This window comes from Phalacrocorax carbo, chromosome 23 (genome assembly GCF_963921805.1).
Source record: "Phalacrocorax carbo chromosome 23, bPhaCar2.1, whole genome shotgun sequence".
NCBI classification, from domain to species: domain Eukaryota; kingdom Metazoa; phylum Chordata; class Aves; order Suliformes; family Phalacrocoracidae; genus Phalacrocorax; species Phalacrocorax carbo.
In genome coordinates this window covers 2,550,906-2,569,509 of record NC_087535.1, presented here as the reverse complement: position 1 = coordinate 2,569,509, position 18,604 = coordinate 2,550,906, and the positions used below count along the sequence as shown (strand labels likewise).

At 51.0% G+C, this 18,604-nt stretch overlaps 1 protein-coding gene and 1 long non-coding RNA gene across 2 annotated transcripts; both read left to right on the top strand.

Annotated features, from left to right (window-relative positions):
• Window positions 1-3,466: 3,466 nt before the first annotated feature.
• On the top strand, window positions 3,467-10,178 carry PNPLA1 (patatin like phospholipase domain containing 1). Its single transcript, XM_064472456.1, has 6 exons — window positions 3,467-3,668; window positions 6,508-6,740; window positions 7,849-7,914; window positions 9,261-9,473; window positions 9,823-9,883; window positions 9,994-10,178. The coding sequence occupies exons 1-6, from the start codon at window positions 3,467-3,469 to the stop codon at window positions 10,176-10,178; spliced, it is 960 nt and encodes a 319-aa protein (XP_064328526.1).
• A 272-nt stretch (window positions 10,179-10,450) lies between these two features.
• On the top strand, window positions 10,451-12,158 carry LOC135316950 (uncharacterized). Its single transcript, XR_010376136.1, has 3 exons — window positions 10,451-10,543; window positions 11,028-11,138; window positions 11,707-12,158. It is a non-coding gene; the product is annotated as an uncharacterized LOC135316950 (long non-coding RNA).
• The last annotated feature ends 6,446 nt before the right edge of the window (window positions 12,159-18,604 follow it).

Here is an 18,604-nt window from a genome sequence, read left to right as displayed (position 1 = left end):
GGAGCAAAACCTGCCCAGCCCTTTGCACAACAGGCTCCTGGTCCCAAATAACCCAGCCCGAAGCAGGGATGTTGCCCTGGCGCGGTGGGTCGAGGACGGGAGCAGCCACGGCTGCCGTCGGTGCAGCACCCTGTGGCCGGCGGCTCCCAGAGCCCAGGTGCCTTCTCGTGAGCGACTCCAGCGTCTTGGCTTAATCTCTTAGTTATAAAATGGAGACCCTGATTGCCTGAGGCCGCTGAAGATATTAAGAAGGTATTAAAGAAGGGCAAGTTATTAGCCCCGGGGTTTTGATCAGTTTCCAATTCTTGGTATTACCTTCATCCTTCCCTAAACGCCCTGCCGTGGCTTCAAACAGCTAAAGCAATCGCCTTGCCTGAAAATCCCTGGGATCACAGACACCGGCCATCTGGGCACTGATCCTGCCCGGGCACAAAGCAGCTCCGTGCCCCGCACAGCCCCCCTGCCCGCCTGGTGCTCAGTGTGAGCCGGGGGCCTTCTCCTGAAAGCATCTCAGGCTGCTTCTGGGATCTGGCATCTCCGAAGTCATTAGTCCTCGCTAATCCTGCTTTGTTGAGCACCAGGTGGGGGGAGGGCAGCTTAGAAAAATCAGCCCAGCACTTCATGAGCCAATTAATGCAAAATTCGCTGTCACTAAGAGGATGATGACAAGGTTTCATCTCACGGGAGCGTGGCACCGGGCCAGGGAGGATGCTGCCTCCTGAGATGCTGTCCCGGGGCCTCGGTGTCTGCAGCGGGTGAGGATGCAGGGCAAATTTTGCATCCGGCTCCTGCCTTGAGATGCCCCCCGTAGCTCATTGCAGGCCAGGGCGATTTGTGGGAAATGCTGCGGTGTGGCTGTGCACCCCCTCGGCTGGCAGACCCCCGAGGTGTGCCCCAAAGCCTGGCCCCTCTTGGGTTTTGAGGATCCCAAGGGGAGCTTGGGGTGTCTGAGCCTGCCACGAAGCCCTCGCAGGTCTGAGCCGCTGCCCTTTGGGGTGCTGCCCTGCCCATGCCAGGTCAGGTGTCCCTTGTCCTCCTGTCCGTCCTGCTGTGCCCCCCGTCCCTCTCCTGGGGCTGGCCCTGCCTCGGCGTGGGGCTGTGCTGTGTGCTGGGCTTTCTCCTTGTTAGGGACCTTCTTGCATTCACTGTGCACCTCCCCACGGAGCTACTCACTTGCCTGCCTGCAGGTATAACAGCTTTTTCGTGGCCACCGCACTGCCCTTCATCATCTGGCTCTGGGAATGGAAAATCCCATTTAATGCATTACTTCATGGCAGCTGCAAGGGAAGAAGCTATTACAAGATGCCCAAAGGAGAGCCTGGGGGGAGAACATCTCCCGGCTCCGCTCGGCTGGGCTTCGCACTCACAAGGCGCTCCTAGAGCACCACATTTTGTAGCAAGCCCAGCTCCTGCGAGGAAACCATCCTCGTGCCGTGCACTGGACAGAGGAGCACGTTCCTGCATGTCCCATGGGATCGTTTACACCCTTCCTGAAGCTTGGCAGCTGGGTCTGGGCTTGACCAAGGAGGTGCAAGCGCTGAGTGAAGCAGGAGCATCCTACGCCCCTTCCATGCAGCACCTGTTGAGTTTCCTGGGGACCTGGTGCACATAATTGGCCTAGTTAATGCACAGAGAACATGGAACAAACTTCTCCCAGCGTGCAAACACTCGTGCGCTCCCAATGCACTTGCACGCTGGATCGGTTGCAGCGAGAGATGACACTTTTCCCCTTTGACCTGCAGATGTTTACCAGCGCTGGAAAAAAGTCCTTTAAATGAAGGAATTTGCTTTCCCAAGGGCTGGAGGAGACAGTGGTACAAATCACTGAGACCCCAGATATCACCAGAAGCTGGCAGAAAGGCTGGAACGTGCGGGAGACTCGCACAGCGAGGGGATAACATAAAACCAACTTCAAACACCGGGAAGACGAGAGGTGAGAAGACCGAACCCAGTCAGGCCGTGTACCTAGGGCAGGACGGGACCGCATGCAAATGCCCTGACTCAAGCAGTTGTTCACCTCCAGGAGAGTCCAGCTGTTCCAAAACACCTCTGACCTGACGACTTGCTCCTGCTTGTCCTGCCGTGCCGGGAGCAGACGTCGAGGACAGCCTTGGCCATGCCAGGTGACATTTACCTGGGGGGTGTGCAGGCAGTGTTCACCCGCTGATGGGCAGCTACTGGCAAAACTTCAACCCAGGGACATTTTGCACATGGAGGTGGGGATCTCTGCCCCCAGGTATGGCACAGGGCAAGACCCCCGTCGTGGGGACCCAGCAATGGCTGGAGAGGCCAAGGAAAAAATGCATGAAAATTTGGGGTGAAACAGCATTGCAAAGGTTGCGTCGGGGTGCTGGGACCACCCTCTGTTCTCTTGTACGGTCCGGGCCAGGCTGGCGGGCCAACGCGGGGAATGAGAGCTCTCTCCTTCAGCCTGTTGTTAAGCACATGCCCTTGTTCTGTACATGGACACAACCTTGAACGTACCATACATAATAGTCATTACATAGTGCGCACGCTATATGTGTTTGGACAACATAAGCGACACAGTATTTAGTAATATTTAATAAATACATCTGTTTAAAATGGCTATTTTTGTTCTGCGTGTTGGCAGCAGCATTAGGGTATTAAGGCTGAAAAGACACTAGAAATGCACTGAATTTCCCCCTATTTTTAACTACCACCCAGCCGATGAAGACAGCCTGAAGGCAGTTTGGGTTTGGTTCAGTAACCCCAGCTTTGGGGAACACGGTGCTGCTGCAGGCATCCTTCTGGGACCCTACAGAGCACGGTGCTGGAGGCAGGGAAGAGAAAAGCAAATCCAGCTCCCTGGTTTTGCCTCCCAAAGGATATCCAAGAGTCAGGCAAGGACAAAACTCTTCCAATAGGGCACAAATATAAGCAGTAATTCCAAACCCAACCCAACGTAACGCCCTGTGCATCCACCCCTTGTGTAACACCCTCTGGCTTTAAGTGTCTCATACAAGCCTTTACTCACTCAGTACTGAGCTGTGCCTAAGCCAGGATTGATGGAGAATCCTATTTAGGAAAACACCTTTGATGAAAGAAGCACAAAGCAAAGAGGAAATTTTGCACGGACGTTTCCAAGTGTGACGGGCACCGTAGCGCGGGCACCACCTCACGGGGGGCTCCTGGCGCACTTCAGATCACTTGGTATAAAAAGGGAGCCTTGATCCAGCCCTGAGCATCTGAGCTGGCTGCGGTCGAGGATTACAAGAGCTGTTTTGATCAGGGGAAAAAATCTGTTTTTAGCACAGGCAGCAATTAAAATAGCTCATGAATCTAAACACCTCGGGGAGCTGTCATAAAAGGGGGTAGAAAATCCATCTTCTGGATTCCTCCGCAGCCAGAGATGAGCCTGGAGGAAGCAGAGGAGAGAGCTTGAGGTCCACCTGGTGAAAAAGGACAACCCAAGACATCAAGCCGGATACGCCGCTTTGATCTCAAGATGGCTGAGGAGGATCCCCGGGGCTCGAGCACCCCTTTCTCGCTCTCCTTTTCCGGCAGTGGCTTTCTTGCCCTGTACCAGGTTGGGGTGGTGCAGTCCCTCCTGGAGCTGGCTCCCGAACTCCTCAAGTCCGCGTGCAAGGTCTATGGGTCGTCCGCCGGCTCGCTCATCGCCGCCGCCGTGGTGTGCGGCATCAGCCTCGGTAAGACAATTATTGCCTAGACTTCCTTACTGTAGATGTTTTATTTCAAAATAGAAATAGAGGAGCTAATGCCTTAAAGCACCAGTGGGGACGCGATACTGGTGTAACTCGTATCACTCACAAGGCATAACAGAAATCTGCAGATGTTGCCACCTTTGGCAGCCACCCTGGAGCACTTTTGGGTGGCGTAAGCTGAAAAAGCCAGTTATTACGGACTGAATGTTATCTCTGATGGTCGGGTAGATATTGCAGGGGTAAATCTGGACGTACCTGTATTTTATTGCCTCATTTTCCTGCTCCTGCTGAAGAAGCAGATCTCCTCCTCTACCGCTACGAGGTTTAAGGAGTGCCGGGATGCATCCCAAAGCAAGTCTACACGGCCGTGGCGGGTGGAGGTGCCCATGAACAGCCCCCTTGTCCCCTATAGATCAGGTCCTTTGGTATCCTTAGGTACGAAGGGGCACGAGTGGCAGTCACATAGGTGCTGACAGAGCTGACAGCCCTGTCTGCGCGGTGCGTGGGGTTATCCCACTCAACCTTCCCAGCACAAAGGAAGATGTGGCACCTTCCCCCTTGGCAAAAGCTCAATAGTTCATCAGTGGGACGTGCCTGGGGGAGCAGCAGCCCCCGCTCCAGCCCAGGGCTGGGGTTTCTCTTATTTGTGCAAATGAGGTTTTACTCTGAATCCCTTCAGACAATGGGGAAGCAGCACCCCGCAAGCAGTAAGATCATCTATGTGTAGAATTAGTTCAGAGCAGTTAATCCACTTTTAAGAATCACATACTTCCAATTAGCGTCCATGCGTAAACAAGTGTACACAAGACTTAAGACTTCGAAGGCTCACCCAAGCCCCGCTTCAAGCAATGGGGACATTTAGGAGGAGCAGGGGTTTTAGGGCCCGAATAATGATGGAGGAAGCAGGGAGGAAACACGCAGTTCCTGAAACCTCTGGTGGATGCTAGAACCATTCTGCTGGAGCTAAAAAGAATTCAAAACTTTGGCAAGTATATTTAGACAAAGGAGAAAGGAACCTTTCTGCCCGCATGGGGATGAATTCCTCTACAAATCAGCAAGTGCCCCAAAACTTTCCTCACTGATTCTTCATGCTGGTGCAATTGGATGGATCTGCGGCCGTCCAGCAGGTACAAACCAGTTTGGCGACCGCTCTTGCTGTGGGCACCAGTGCTGAAATGGGGGTCTGCTCCACTGGGGGTGGTAGGCACCATCCACTTAGAGGCACTGACATGATCTTGTGCCCAAAACGTCTTCCCTAGGGGAAGAACAGACCTTTTGGGTAGTGATGAGGAAAATAAGGAAAATGAATGTGGCACAAACTCTGCCAAATTCACACTGGGGAGGACTGGGGCAAAAGGAGGGTTAAAGGTGTGCTTGGGGTCCCATGGGGGGGCTGTGGCTGTGTACCCAGCCCCTGCCCTTACCCGGGCTGGGTGAGCTGCTCTGAGCTCTCCGAGCCCGGCTGTCCTCTGCCACCCTGCAGGTCACCTCCTGGGCACATGCTGGTCACCAGCAAGCCGGAGCAGGCGGGGCAGTCGCGGCATTGCATGCCAGGGTCATCCCTCGCTCGCCCCGAGTCAAAGCCCCATCCAGAGCCAAAGCTCCCAAAGCTGGGGTTGGCTCCCACCTCCTACCCGGCAGCTTGCAGGCAGTTTTTCCAGGCTTACCCCACTTCCAGGACACATTGCAGCCAGACAGTGGGTGTATCACCTGCCTGGGGTATCTCCAGCTCTTTCGGCGTCCCTGAGGACCCTGCGTGAACCTGCCGAGCACTAATCATCACACCACATGGCCTGAACATCCGCTCAAACATTTATAACCCCTCTTAATACCTGTGTTGCTCCAGTTGCCTTCGGGACACTCCATCTAATCTGTCTGTCTGTCTGTGCCTTTCAAGCAATCTCACGAGACAGCCCGGAAACCTTTGCCTCTACAAAGCCATGGCGCTAAGGCAACCCCGCAGCTCCATGCCAGTGCGGGGTCCTGGGGAGCCCCCCCAGGAGCAGTGCTGCTCATTGCAGCACTGGGGAGCTGGATAAGCTTTTGCTGCAAGAGTTTAGCCCCCCAAGGTGGGGTACTCCTCCAAGTGAGCTCCTCATTTTGGCAAAGGGACCAAGGCTCCTCCCTGGGATCAGGCTGATGGTTGGGTTTGTTGCACCCCTCTTCCCCCCAGTCACCCGGTAAAACCCGGCATCTCCTGAGCCCTCGGCCGGCGCTCTGCAGCTCTGCAGCTCTGCTCCTTTAATCCACCTTCTGGAATGTGTAATGACTATTAACACCGGCTGGGAGGTCACCGGGGAGTCCCAGCATGGTGGAGCCAGGGTGCCTGGCTTGCAGGAAAGCCCTAAGCAGAGGAGGTGGGGATCTGCCCCTCATCCTCACCCTTGAGCTGTCCCAGCTCCCCCATAAGGCCCGGGGCTGCCCACGTGCAAAATCGGAGGTGTAAGGCAGGAATCTGTTGCGCAAGTCATGCTGGCATCAATAATTCGGTGCCTGCACCTGCGTCCCCCTTCCCGGGGCTCTTTGGAGCCTTTCACTAATCCCCAACCAGGAACATCTTGAGCACTGGTCTCTGGTGCCAACGGGGATTTCACCAGTGGGGTTGTGCTCAGCAGTACGTTGTCCTTTGAGGACATCATGGGGATGACTTCCCCCCTTCTGTCCTGCCACAATGTCTCCCACTGTAGCAGCACTATCATCCTGTGTCATGCACAGAGGCTGCAAGAGGCTTTATTTGTGAGGAGTGTTAAAAATAGGATTAAAAATATAACTGTTAGGGCAGCAGGGATATTGACTTCTCTCTATCTTCCCCCCTCTGTGTCAGATGACCTAAAGGAATTTTTCTTTGCCATGGCAAAGGAAGTCAGGAAAACCATCCTGGGCCCTCTCTCTCCCAAGTGCAGCTTGCTGGCGAATATCAAGACTGTTTTGCAGCAGATGCTGCCAGAGGACTCCTACCAGATGGCTTCAGGGCGGCTGCACATCTCGCTCACGCGGGTGGTGGATGGCCAAAATGTTATGGCCTCTGAGTTCAGCTCGAAAGAGGAGCTCATTCAGGTAAAGGGACTCTCCTCTGATGCCGTAGGAAGATCTCTACCTACTGCTTGGGGTGGAGGTAGCAAAGCGTTGATGACTTTAACTGCACTGTTTTCTACCCAAGATGGGGAGAGAGTCAGGAAGCTCTGCCAGAGCTGTGGTCCCACCACAGTGAGCTCCATGAAGCTTAGAGAGAGGGAGGAAGATGTTGTTAGGTCCAGAGTCAGGCAAGAATAAATCACACTAAAAAAGCAGAAGGTTTGTTTCCAGCCTCAAAAAGCTGGTGCTGACATGTTGACCAGCTCTACTAAGTGCTAATGACTCTTTGCAAAGAGCTGCGTTAATGCTAACACGACCTCTCAGCTTTCTGGACAGGTCTCTCCTTGGCCCAGTCCCATTGGCAGTAGTTTCCCTCGTTGCCTCAGCACTTTCCTGGGACGAAAGAGCTGGACAAAGTGTTTGTGCTGCCGAACAACAAGCAGCTGATTAACCAGTAAATTAGCTGCTGGAGAAAGAATCCCAGGGTAAAACCCTAAAGAGCTGACCATGAGGCTGTGGGCTGGCTTGTCCCAGGGAGCCAGTAGTGGATGGCAAGCCCATGGAGATGTTGGAGTTCGCCACGTACTCCCTGCCCTAGGTCAACCCAGGAGCCTGGGATGTTCATTCCCAGCTGATGAGATTGGTGGAAAATGGTTGCAAACAGCCCAGCAGTGGCTTCACCATTGACAAATCCCAGCAGAATGAAAACGCACTGTGAGGATGTCTTGGTTTTGTCCAAAAACCTGCAAATATGAAAAATGACCCCAAAGCTTCACCTTGCCACCACTGAAGGGCAGGGTTTGGACTGTGATATATAAATACACAACTCTAATATTGCTGGCAGCTATAAAGATAAAAAATGAAGCGCTATGCCCTTTTAAAGAGAAGTGTTTCAACTTTATTGAAAGGAGATGTTTCCCCCTTCGTGAACCTTTGTTCCTGACACACGCAAGCACAAAGTCCAGGCGGTTCTGCCAGCCGGGCTCCAGGCGATTTGTCAAGCCTAAACTTGCAGGCACCAAGTCAACAGCTTTTGTCCAGGAGAACTTTGACAGGAACATTTACTTCTGCAATCCCTCTCCTCCCCCAGGCTCTCCTCTGCAGCTGCTTTCTTCCTATCTACTGTGGATTCATCCCTCCATCCTACCGAGGTGTGGTGAGTGATATTTCCCATAAAAGATACGCTCCCAGCAGTAAGTTCTTGGGTTTGAACTTCACATTCCCTTGAGCGGAGAAGGATATATATGTCTAGGCTTCTTCTTTAGTTAACGGAGGATGATAAAGCATTTTAGCTTGTTCTTCATCCCATCCTAACATGATAGCTGGGTGGAATTGCCATCTGGAGAGCCCTCTCCGGCTTTGCCTACAGCCAGAGCCTGGATGACTAGATCTTGCCTTCCAGATCTCCAAAGTGAGACGAGAGGACGCCCACACTCGGGACATTGACACACGGTCCGGTTATCGTGGGCAGGATCTGTCTGCAGTGCGAATGCCTCCATTAGCTCAGGTGCAGACTTGCATGGCTGAAATATCAGAAGTTCATGGAAGGATCCTCCCCCAACCACGAGCATATTCACAAACTGTGAAACACCACAGTGAAGCCATAAATTTTGGCTGGCTTCTTGCTAACCCTCAGCAAAGGAGGAGCACAGCAGCGCAGTGGCGAAGCATGTGCAGGTGGACCATGGAGCAGCCGATGCATGGTGACCCGCTTGTGTGTCAAAGCCCGCAAAGCCATGATACCAGATTGGCAGCTGGGATAGAGCTAGGCTCTTTCCTTGACTCTGTTGGTCTGCACAGATTGAGCCTATTTAGCACTCCGGTGTCTGTACCAGGCTGCCAGGTCAGACCTCCAGCTTACCCTGGACTGCAGGGCTTGCCTACAAAGTGCATAAAGTTTGCAGGACCCAGAGCTCAGTGGTGTTGCTGCATGAGGCTCCTCTGCACTGTTATTTCATAAGCATTTAATCTGATCAGCTGCAGTCCTTGCAACCTCAAACCCCACTGAGGTGGGTGGTAAATTCAGATTCCTTTTGGAATACAGCAAATTACATTTTCCTTGCCCAGTGAGTAATCCTCCAGGGATTTGCAGGCAATCATTTAATGTAGAAGCCCTACTGCTTGAGCTCAGGACTTGAAATTTATATGACGCTGTGAATTCAGTGATGTTTGAATTGGTTAATGACTGCCAAAACAACTTTACAAAGCTTTGTGAATTAAAATAATTATATTTCCATTTTAATAACTGCTGTGGATTACAGCACCTGGTCGAGGAGCCAGTGGGGTGCCATAGGCAGGGCGGCAGAAGGAGCTGGCAAAGGCCAGGATAAAGAGCAAGGGGTGGGAAGAGATGCTGATGCAAGTGGAAAGAGAGGACGGGCTGGGACTGGCTCGTGGCAGATGTCGCCTTTGCAGCTGCTTGCTTTCCTCTTGGCAGCGCTGCCCTCACACGCAAGCTTTAGCAATCCTCAAAGCAAACCCTCCTCTGCTGTTCCCCCTCAGCGATACGTTGATGGAGGATTCACTGGCCTGCAGCCTGTTTCCAGCTTGGAAGAAGCCGTGATCACTGTGTCCCCATTCACGGGAGAGCTCGATATCTGTCCGCGGGATTGTCCCGCTATCTTCTTCTGCTTCCAGATCTTCAACGGCAGCATTCAGATCTCGATAGAAAACCTCTGCAGGATTAGCTATGCTCTCTTTCCGCCTAGCACCATGGTAAGCCCACCAGGTCTTCTTCCCAGCTGTGTTTCAGTTAAAACAAATTCATGCTGGACCTGCCTTCCCAAGCTTTAAGGTTCAGCTCAATCTCCGCTGTTAATGAATCAGATTTCAGGGGCAGCACATTGTTTTGGTGGACACTGCTGATGGGTGGCCAGCCTGGGATGGGATCCACCTTGGTTTAACAACCTGCGAAGGACCAGTGCTTTGGTGGTTGGACACCAGCCTGTCCTTGCTGCCTTCCCAAATGAGCCATCCCAACCCCCCACGGTCAAACAGCCTTGGATAGGTCCTGCCGGTACTTGATGGAGGGCTCTTTAGTGACCTCAAGTGTTTCCCTTTGCAGGTCTTGAATGACATTTTCTCCCAAGGGTACCAGGACACTGCCCTTTTCCTGTACAGGAACAGTAAGTGTTACCTCAAGACCCCAAGGGCAGCCTAGAAGCATGACCCACTGCCCATCAGCACTGTGCAGCCGATGCAACCAGCCAAACATTGGCCCTTTTGTGTCCCACAGATGCCTTTGGCTTTAACTACTTTGATGGCAATTTCCGCTTCGCCAGCATGTGTGGGAAGAACGACTTTGCAAAACCCAGCAGGATGTTTGCCGGCCTGTGCAAAAGGGTACCGCAGTGTCTGGCTCCTTGCTTCCTGCCAGGTAGAGGATTTGGAGTACTGATCCTGGGTTTTGGGGATGGCTGAGGCCCCTGAGGGCTGCTGCAGTCTTTGAGAGGAGAAGTATTATATTTAAGATGTTACTAAGGTATTTATTATAGTAAATATTTCTATATCTGCAGTAGCTGTTCAAAGAAGCTTTGTAAGAGCGGCTCAAGCGGCTGGCTTGGGCTTCAGTACCTACAGGCTGAGCTGCAGCAAGAGTTGCTGGACAAGAGCAATTATTGCATTTATTGGGTTATTTCTAATTACTGCTTTTTATTTACTTCTGTTTTGTCATTCATGGGCACAGGCTTGGCTCTGTGGAAGAAGGAGCAGGTGACTGGACTGCAGGATCCACTGTCGAAGATCCTGTTGCAGCCATATAGGCTGCCAGCTTTTGTCAGGAAGGGGTAAGAACATCTTGATAGAGGTGTCGAAGCTGAGTGTGATGCCGAAACCAGTGGCTGTGCTTTCAGCAGTGGCGAGACAGCAGAAGGGAAATGGTGCGAGATTAGCCTGAGGCAGGCAGGCGGCCCTGCAAGCGCAGTGCTGGGGTGTGCAATGGGCTGTAGCATCCTTCAGATGGCAGCTCCACGGGAAACACACGGGGCAGACAGTGTGGGCTGGCGGCGAGTCCCTCCTTTTCCATGGACTAGGGCAAGCTGATGTACATCTACTGCATAAATAGGCTTAGCAGCATCCCCTTCTTCCGCAGGAGGATTTGGTATTCCCTGAAGGGGAGCTCTCAGGGAGAGTGGGTATGGCTAGCAGGAACACCATAGGATTGTTTGGTTATGAAAAAGAACACTACAGTGTTCATTTACCATTAACACCCTCCCCCTTTTGCTGCATTTACCAGTTATTAAAATCTGCCTGTTTATTTTGTTTTTGCAGGCTGAAGAAGCTGTGGGGGGTGCTGGAAGGTATCAGCTCCACGGTAAAACGGTTCCAGAAGCTCCTCCAAACCATGGTGCCTGGATTGCCTCTGAGAGCCGTGGCCAGGAGGTGAGGTGCTCAGGGGATGCAAAGCCTCAGCGGAGGGAGGGCAGGGTGCAGAGCAGGAAACCCCAGGGAACCTCACCCATGGGTCACTGATGCTGAACGTGGCTAAAGATTCCAAATCTGGGGTACCCCACCTTAAAAGAAGCTAATTTTTGTCCCCATGATATTATTTTTTAACTGATGACTGAAAGAAGCTATGAAATAGCTCAGTGTTGCTTCCCTACAACAACATATTCTTGTTCCAGAGCACTTATCTGATGGGCTCTGTCCTAGCAGGACATCAGGCATGTTCAGCAAGATCCTGACAGGCGTGTTGGCACTAAACTCTCAAGGATTCAAGGCATATAACTTGTCACGCAAATAGTTTTTAAGCCATACCTCCCTCAAACCTGCTTGCAAATTACTTCACGTGCAGCTGGTGAAGAGACTTGCACAGAATGATTTCATGCTGCAGGCAGCTATACAATTCCTCAGCCGTGAAAAAGCCCTTTGGCATCAAACATTCCCAGGACTACTTGCCCCTGTTGGATCACTGATCCTGACTCAACTAACTGCCATGTTTGTTCCTTAGGTAGCCATCCTGGATGGCCCCTGGGGACCTCAGGCATCACACGGTTCTGCTGGCCTGGGAAGCGGTGGGTGACACCGGAGCCCATTTCACACAGTGGCACAGCTGTGGGTTTTTGTGGAGTATTTTGGGGGTGGTTCTTTCACTTGGGAAAACCAGCTGATTTCGTTCCTAGTGCTGCTGCAGTCTCCCTGCCCAGGCCTGACCTGCTTTAACATGACGGCCAAACCGCAGTCTGCGCAGGGGGGATTGGGCATCTTTACTTGCATGGGTGCACACCCCGGCTGCTGTTTTCCCTAGCCACTCCACTTGCTGATCACCAGCAGCATCCCTCCCCCTGCTTTAATGCAGATTACAGGGCAGACATCTGCCAGGAAATATCCCATTTTAAGTGTTTGCCTCCCACTCAAGAACTTTCAGAGAGATTCATCAAACAGAAAACAGAGAGAGGGAGAAGCCTTAGGGAGCATCACACTGGGCAGGAACTCATTTTTATCCATTTTCCTGAAGTTATTTTACCAATTACCTATTCTTGAGCTTCTTACACCTTCGGAGGCCTGCTTCTGCTGACAGTGGAGGTAGGCTCACATTTGGACCCTTCTGAATTTGCAGCTGTGGAGAAGGATGGAGAAACCTAAAGATTAACCTCCCCCTACTTCAAAGTACCGCAGCCTTGCAGACTGCATCTCCTATTGCACCAGGAGAGCTGACATTTCACAAACACCTTAGTTCTTCCCATGCGATCTTCTGTAACCCACTGCTATGAACAGTGTACGGTCCAGGCAAGCCCACCTCATGTGGCTCGTGTGTGCAGAACGAATTGGCACTCTTATCATCCCAAACACAATCCGCACATCAGAGGCTGATGGATTGGCTGTACCCCAACTATATCCCCTGTTTTTTGGTTCCCGATGGGCAACAAATGGATCACAGCAGCACAAGCTGTTTATTTGAATGAACAGCTTGTGTAATTGCACAAAGGGAAATGGTTCATGGCCAAAGGGCCCTGGAGACTGCAGGCATAAATGTGGGGAATAGCTGATGGCTGCATTGATGTAAACAGATTCAAAGTTAACTATGAATGCTCAGCAAAAGATTAATATAATATATTCTGCTATCTCTGGTTGAAATCAATGACCTAGGAATATTATCTCTGCAATGAGCTTGCTAAAAGAAACCCGGATGCTTATTTGCATTGGATCCACCAAAACCTACTCCTGTCTCCGTCCCGGATGGATTTACATCTCTCAACCCCTACAGCCCAAGCTGGGCTGCTCCAAACCAGTTCATGAACTGTGACTATGTTCCTGCCACAGGTCAGAGCAGAGAGGGCGCAGAGACCCCACCACTCCCCAGGCAGGAGCAGGGCCAGACAGCCCACCATTTGCTTTTGCTCATACTGCACTTCTGCCTTCCCTCCCAGGCAGACTGCCCCACTTCCACGGCAGAGCGCTTCTACCAGGCTCCTGCTCTTCCTAGCAAGCCCCACCACCTCCAGGCAGGATATAACGATTTCAGACAGCCTCAGGCGGTTACACTATCCCTATTCAAATGGGAATTAAAAGCACCAAAAGAAAATTCTCATTTAGGAATTTGACATCCAAATCCACTAAATTTGTCTGCAAATCTCAGCCACAAACAGGAGCTTATGTTGAACTACCCACCTGCCCTCACGTGACAAGGTGCTTGATCATAAGAAGTTAGTAAAACTTGGAGAACTTTAACAAAAAATAGCCTACAAGGAACACTCAAAACAAACTGGTCACAGCACAGAACCTTCCTGCTCCAAACCTGCAGGCATGTGTTAAAAGTATTTAATGACTCATCATTCAAATTAGCTGTTTTTTGATTCATTAATCCCCCACCTTTTCAAGCAAGAACACCTGACACTGTCTTTGCATGAGCTTGGAGCCAATGACAAAAAGAGGCTCTGCAAGGGGCAACGGATAGAGGCAAAGTTTGGCATCTCTTGGCTCTCAAGGAGCTTGTTTCTGCCCTAGGGAAGCAAACTGGGAAACCCAGCTGCAGTTCAAACCAGCTGCACTAGATCCTGTCTTCAGCCTGAAATGCCTTCTTTAAAGGTGGGTCATGGGAATCACCTGGGGGCTGTGGGAGGGCGAGGGCTGTGGCCCTGCCCGTGCTGGTGACACTGCTGCCCCAGGGTGCTCTTCAGTGCATCTTGGTGTCTGTCTGCAGGCTGGGTTGCAAGTTGCCTTTTCTCTCTTTAAAACATGAACTGGGGCCAAAAATGCTTTTGTATGTCTGGCATGGCTTTAAAGGGAGAAAAACCATATTGGTCAATCTGACAGACCCTTGTGGCAGTTCTTGTGAGACACACTGGATTCAAATACCTGATCAGGGCTGCTTCCCTCCCTCCTTAAGCAGGTTTTGATATCCTTCAAGTATTGCCCCCATACCACTGTGCTGTTGCTTGCCCTGGTCTGTAGGGAACTCATAGATGTGAAGACTGGGGTGGGTGGGATGAGAGTTTGGAGACAACCCAAGTCAGCTGGAGCTTTCTCTAAAACTCGATCCCACTGTGCATCTAGTGGGAAGGGGAGTCCTGGGGCCTGATCCATGAACTGCACCAAACAAAAACAAATGTGTCCAAGCCTGTTTGCGCCTCTGGCTGTTGGCTGCAGGTGCTTTATGCCAGACTCTACTTCTAGTCTAGATACTAAGGAGGGTGCAACTCATGTGCAACTGTCCTGGTGGGCACGTGGATAAAAATGCAAATGTTTGTGGTTACCTTGCTAATCCAGCCTGAGCCCTGCTGGTGTGCAGCTCTACTGCAGCAGTAGTCCTTTGGGGATATTCTGACTTATTCAAGAAAACAGGTGCGAGTTGCTTGCAGGTTTATACCCTTGCTCATTTGGTAACATCAATGATATTATAGTATTGTGCAGATAAACAGTAAAACAGTCTTTTTCTGGCCTAGATCATCAGGGCTTTTCCTTCCCAGACCTGAAAAATCCAATGTACTTCTCCCCTGGAGACTGAGAGCCCTGGCTCTCCTCTTGGTTGCTCTGTGGCCTAACAAATGAGTCTTGATTCCTTCCACAGTGACCTTAGGTTGGTGCAAAGCAGCCCAGCTACAAACCAGAGACCAAGAGACTCCTTATAGCCCAGAGCCTGCCCAACCTCCAAAGAAACTTGGTTCCTACTCTGTTGATTTTAAAAGTTCCATGTAGCTCAGACTAATGAAGCCTTTAAAAAAGCAAGCATGGAAGCAAACTGTACAGCCTAACCCTGTGTCCTGCATTTCTTTAGTGGCTCCCTTCCCATAGGTAGAGTTGTTTTGTTTTCAATGGAAATCTTTGCTTTTATTTTATATTTTCCAAGTTTTTATTTTTAGATCTGGAATGGTAATGGTCCTGTTCTTTCCCCTTTATATGCTTCATTTGGTGTTGTCCTTGTAGATATAGCAGAACAATATTTGGGTCTTTTTTCACTATTTCTTTAATTTATGTGGCAGCATTTTAAACCATCATCATATTGGAAAAGTGGTGTAATTTTTCCTAAGCCAACAAATTCTGAAATGTTGAAAGACTCAGAAAGAAAAAGAAAATAAATAATAAAATTAAAAGAAACGTTGCACTCCAGCACATACTTCTTTGTATTCTGCTAGTAACAATAAGACAAACTGGAATCCAAAATGCTGAGGGTTCACTGGTTTTCCATGTCAAAACTGAAATGGGAGAGGGAATTATTTTGCACAGGTTTGCAGAAAACTGGTTGTTTTGGATTTAAACCTGCCTTATGTTGCTTAAAAATTATATAGGTAGCGGTTTACCTGCAGCTCTAATAAGCTTTTCTTGCACTTAAGTACTTACACGTGGCTACACACCAGAGTAACTAAGCAGAAATTATGATTTGACTAGCACAGCAAACCCAGCTCTAACCACTGGGGCACTGCTCCTTCCCTCGCCCTGAATGACTTGATGCGTGGGTAGAACCTGGGATTACCTTGCCAGGTGAATAAATGGCTTTCTTCTTAGAAAGAGCTACTCTCCAAAGAGCCCTTCTGACCTGGCCACAGCCTAAGTCCTCAAACCTCACCCAAACCAAGTTCAGCAGCAGGCTTCACTAATAACCATTGACCCAAGAGGGGACTCTCTCCCATTCCTGATGTTCTCACCTACTGGAGCCTGCAAAACCCCAGACAGCCTCTTTCAGCAGCGACAGCCCTGGGCAAGTGCCACTTAGCTAATGAAAATTGATGGAGTAAAGGAAGTGCTGGTCCTCTACCTTTCTGTTGGTGGAGAAGGTGGTGCAGGTCTTCCTCTTCCACTTCACCTGCTGCCTGGATGGTCCCTGCATTCTCTTTGGTGACATCCTCAGGGTCTGTGGCTCTGGAGTGAAGTACTCTTGTTTCTGGCTTCCTGTTGAGGGTCCCTTCACCTTTCTGAAGTGATTTATTGGACAATGAAAGCATAAAGCCCTCATCAAGGTAATTTATTCCAAATTCACCTGGTGGGAAGAGAATCCATTTCTCACTGCCTGTTGCTCAACTACCAGCTCTCCAGCAATGTGAGGCATGACCAGGGCTGACTGGAAATAGGGGGACCGATGAGCACAGTGCATGGCTAATCTGAGTTGGGTTTCTGGGTCAGGGATCACCAATGTGTGGGTTATCAGTCTAACACCACACAGGGCACCCGAGCCCACACTTCTGTCTAGGTGCTGGGGACCTGTGTTCCCAGGAAAGCTCTACCATGCCCAGTGTGGAAGAGACGAGGGGACCTAATGTCATCAGAGGGAAGGGGTGAACAGGGAGCTTCAGGAGAGGCCATAGAGAGGATGGGACTCAAGTAACCCTGGCAATGCCAGGGATGCAGGGATCTCCCTGCCCCGGTCACTCTAGATGCGCTGGCAGCATCTCTTACCTTCTGTCAGCAACCCAACATTGTAAGAGAAGCACCCAACCTACCTGCTCCTCACTCCCAATCACTTACTCAGTCTTTTTAAGTAGGAGACTGTGTCCTCATAGCCTTGAGTTAAAAACTGGTCCAGAACCTGCAGGGAGGAGGTGGCAGTGAGGGAAGATGGTCTAGCTATAGGGGCCTCATGGCTCTTGATACCTATAGAAGCAGCTCACTTGAAGTGGAGGAAGCTGAAAAATACACTGGAAGCGGTAGAAGTTTCTTTTTGATATCTGTAAAGTACAGTCAGAGATGTGGAAAGTGAAGAAGGCAGCTGGGCCATCTTTGGGACAGATGTCGTATTCGCCGGCGAAACCAGATATGGTGATCGTGCTCTGGGAAATGAAGTTGGCCCGCCACATGCCGAGTTCCCCATCAACATAACGCTAGAAAAGAAAACAAGGAACCTTGAGCCTTCCTCTCTTCAGAGTGAAGAGTGCTGTGTCACGTGTGCATGCATTTGGCGTTTCTTCCCCACCCAGGGCCAAATTAGACTGAGGTTACTGAGGTTACAGAGATCCCATTCCAGGGAACAGCCCTGACCAGTGTCCCATGTGCTCCAGGTCTACACCCGCCACCTCCTCCCCTCCAGCCAAAAAATTACTCTTTAATGAAACTGGGGGAAGTGCAGCAGAAAGGAGTTGAGCTAACCCCATAAACAGGGTGAGGATGGACACTTATGTGAGCAGGTCAGTTCTGTCTGCAGTGAGGTCAGATTGTGGGGCAGCTGGGTTCAGTTTTTCCCTCTGCAGACACTGCATGAACACAGCACCAAGCAACTTTGGTGGCAAACATGCGTATAAACATGCTTAATGCCACCACTGGAGAAAGGACACAGGCTAGATGGGCCCTCGGCCTGACCCGGGATAGGCTTTCCACACCACAAGGCTACTCACCACCCCATGGTACACAGGAGGTAAAAGTCCAAAATACACAGGGATGAAGCAGCTGCATATTAGGGCCTGTGGGTGAGATGGAAGGCACGGAGGTGAGCAAAGAGCCACAAAACCCTTCTGCCTTTGGGAATGGTGGCTTTTCTGTGAGTGCCAAAATGGGGACCCGCGGCTGGGTTATTGGGCACCACTGGCTATTGTGGGCCAGACCATATCTTTGTAAGTGATCTGGATAATGGATCAAGTGTAGCCTGATGGACTCTGCTGACAATACCAAACTGAGTGGGGAAGCAGACCCTCTGGAAGGGAGAGCCGCTCTGCAGCAAGATCTGGATAGGCTGGAAGAGTGGGCTAACAAGAACCTTATGAAGTTCAACAAGGACAAGTGTAAGGTCATGCACCTGGGAAAACATAATCCAGGAGTGCAGCACAGACTGGGATGCACCTGGCTGGAGAGCAGCTCTGTGGGAAGGGACCTGGGGGCCCTGGTGGGGGGAAGCTCAATGTGAGCGAACAGTGGCTGCTGCGGCCAAGAAGGCCAACAGGGTGCTGGGTTGCATCAACAGGGGTATCGCCAGCAGAGAGAAAGAAGTCATCATCCCGCTCTACTCAGCGCTTGTCAGGCCACACCTGGAGTCCTGTGTACAGTTCTGGTCCCCGCTATAAAAAAAGGATGTGGACAGGCTGGAAGGGGCCCAGAGAAGGACCACCAGGATGATCCAAGGACTTAAGGGGTAGCTACAAAGAAGCTGGAGACTCCCTTTTTACAAGGAGTCCCATGGAGAGGACAAGGGGGATGGACACAGGTTGCTCTTGGGGAGATTCCGATTGGACACGAGAGGGAAATTTTTCACAGTGAGGACAGTCACCGTTGGAATAATCTCCCCAGGGCAGGGGTTGACCCGGCCATGTTGGACGCCTTTAAGAGCCGTCTGGACAGGGTGCTGGGCCATCTTGTCTAGACTGGGCTCTTCCTAGAAAGGTTGGACTAGATGATTCCTGAGGTCCCTTCCAACCTGGGATTCTGTGATATCCACAGCCAGGGATGGAGAAGCAGGAAGGTAACCTGTGAAATGCCTCATTTTG

What these genes read in the sequence shown, in the direction of transcription:
- PNPLA1 (XM_064472456.1), top strand. Translation starts at nt 3,467, where the DNA reads ATGGCTGAGGAGGATCCCCGGGGCTCGAGCACCCCTTTCTCGCTCTCC. An exon ending in GGTGTGCGGCATCAGCCTCG is followed by an intron (nt 3,669 to 6,507) that starts GTAAGACAATTA and finishes CCTCTGTGTCAG; the next exon opens with ATGACCTAAAGGAATTTTTC. An exon ending in CCTTTTCCTGTACAGGAACA is followed by an intron (nt 9,884 to 9,993) that starts GTAAGTGTTACC and finishes TGTGTCCCACAG; the next exon opens with ATGCCTTTGGCTTTAACTAC.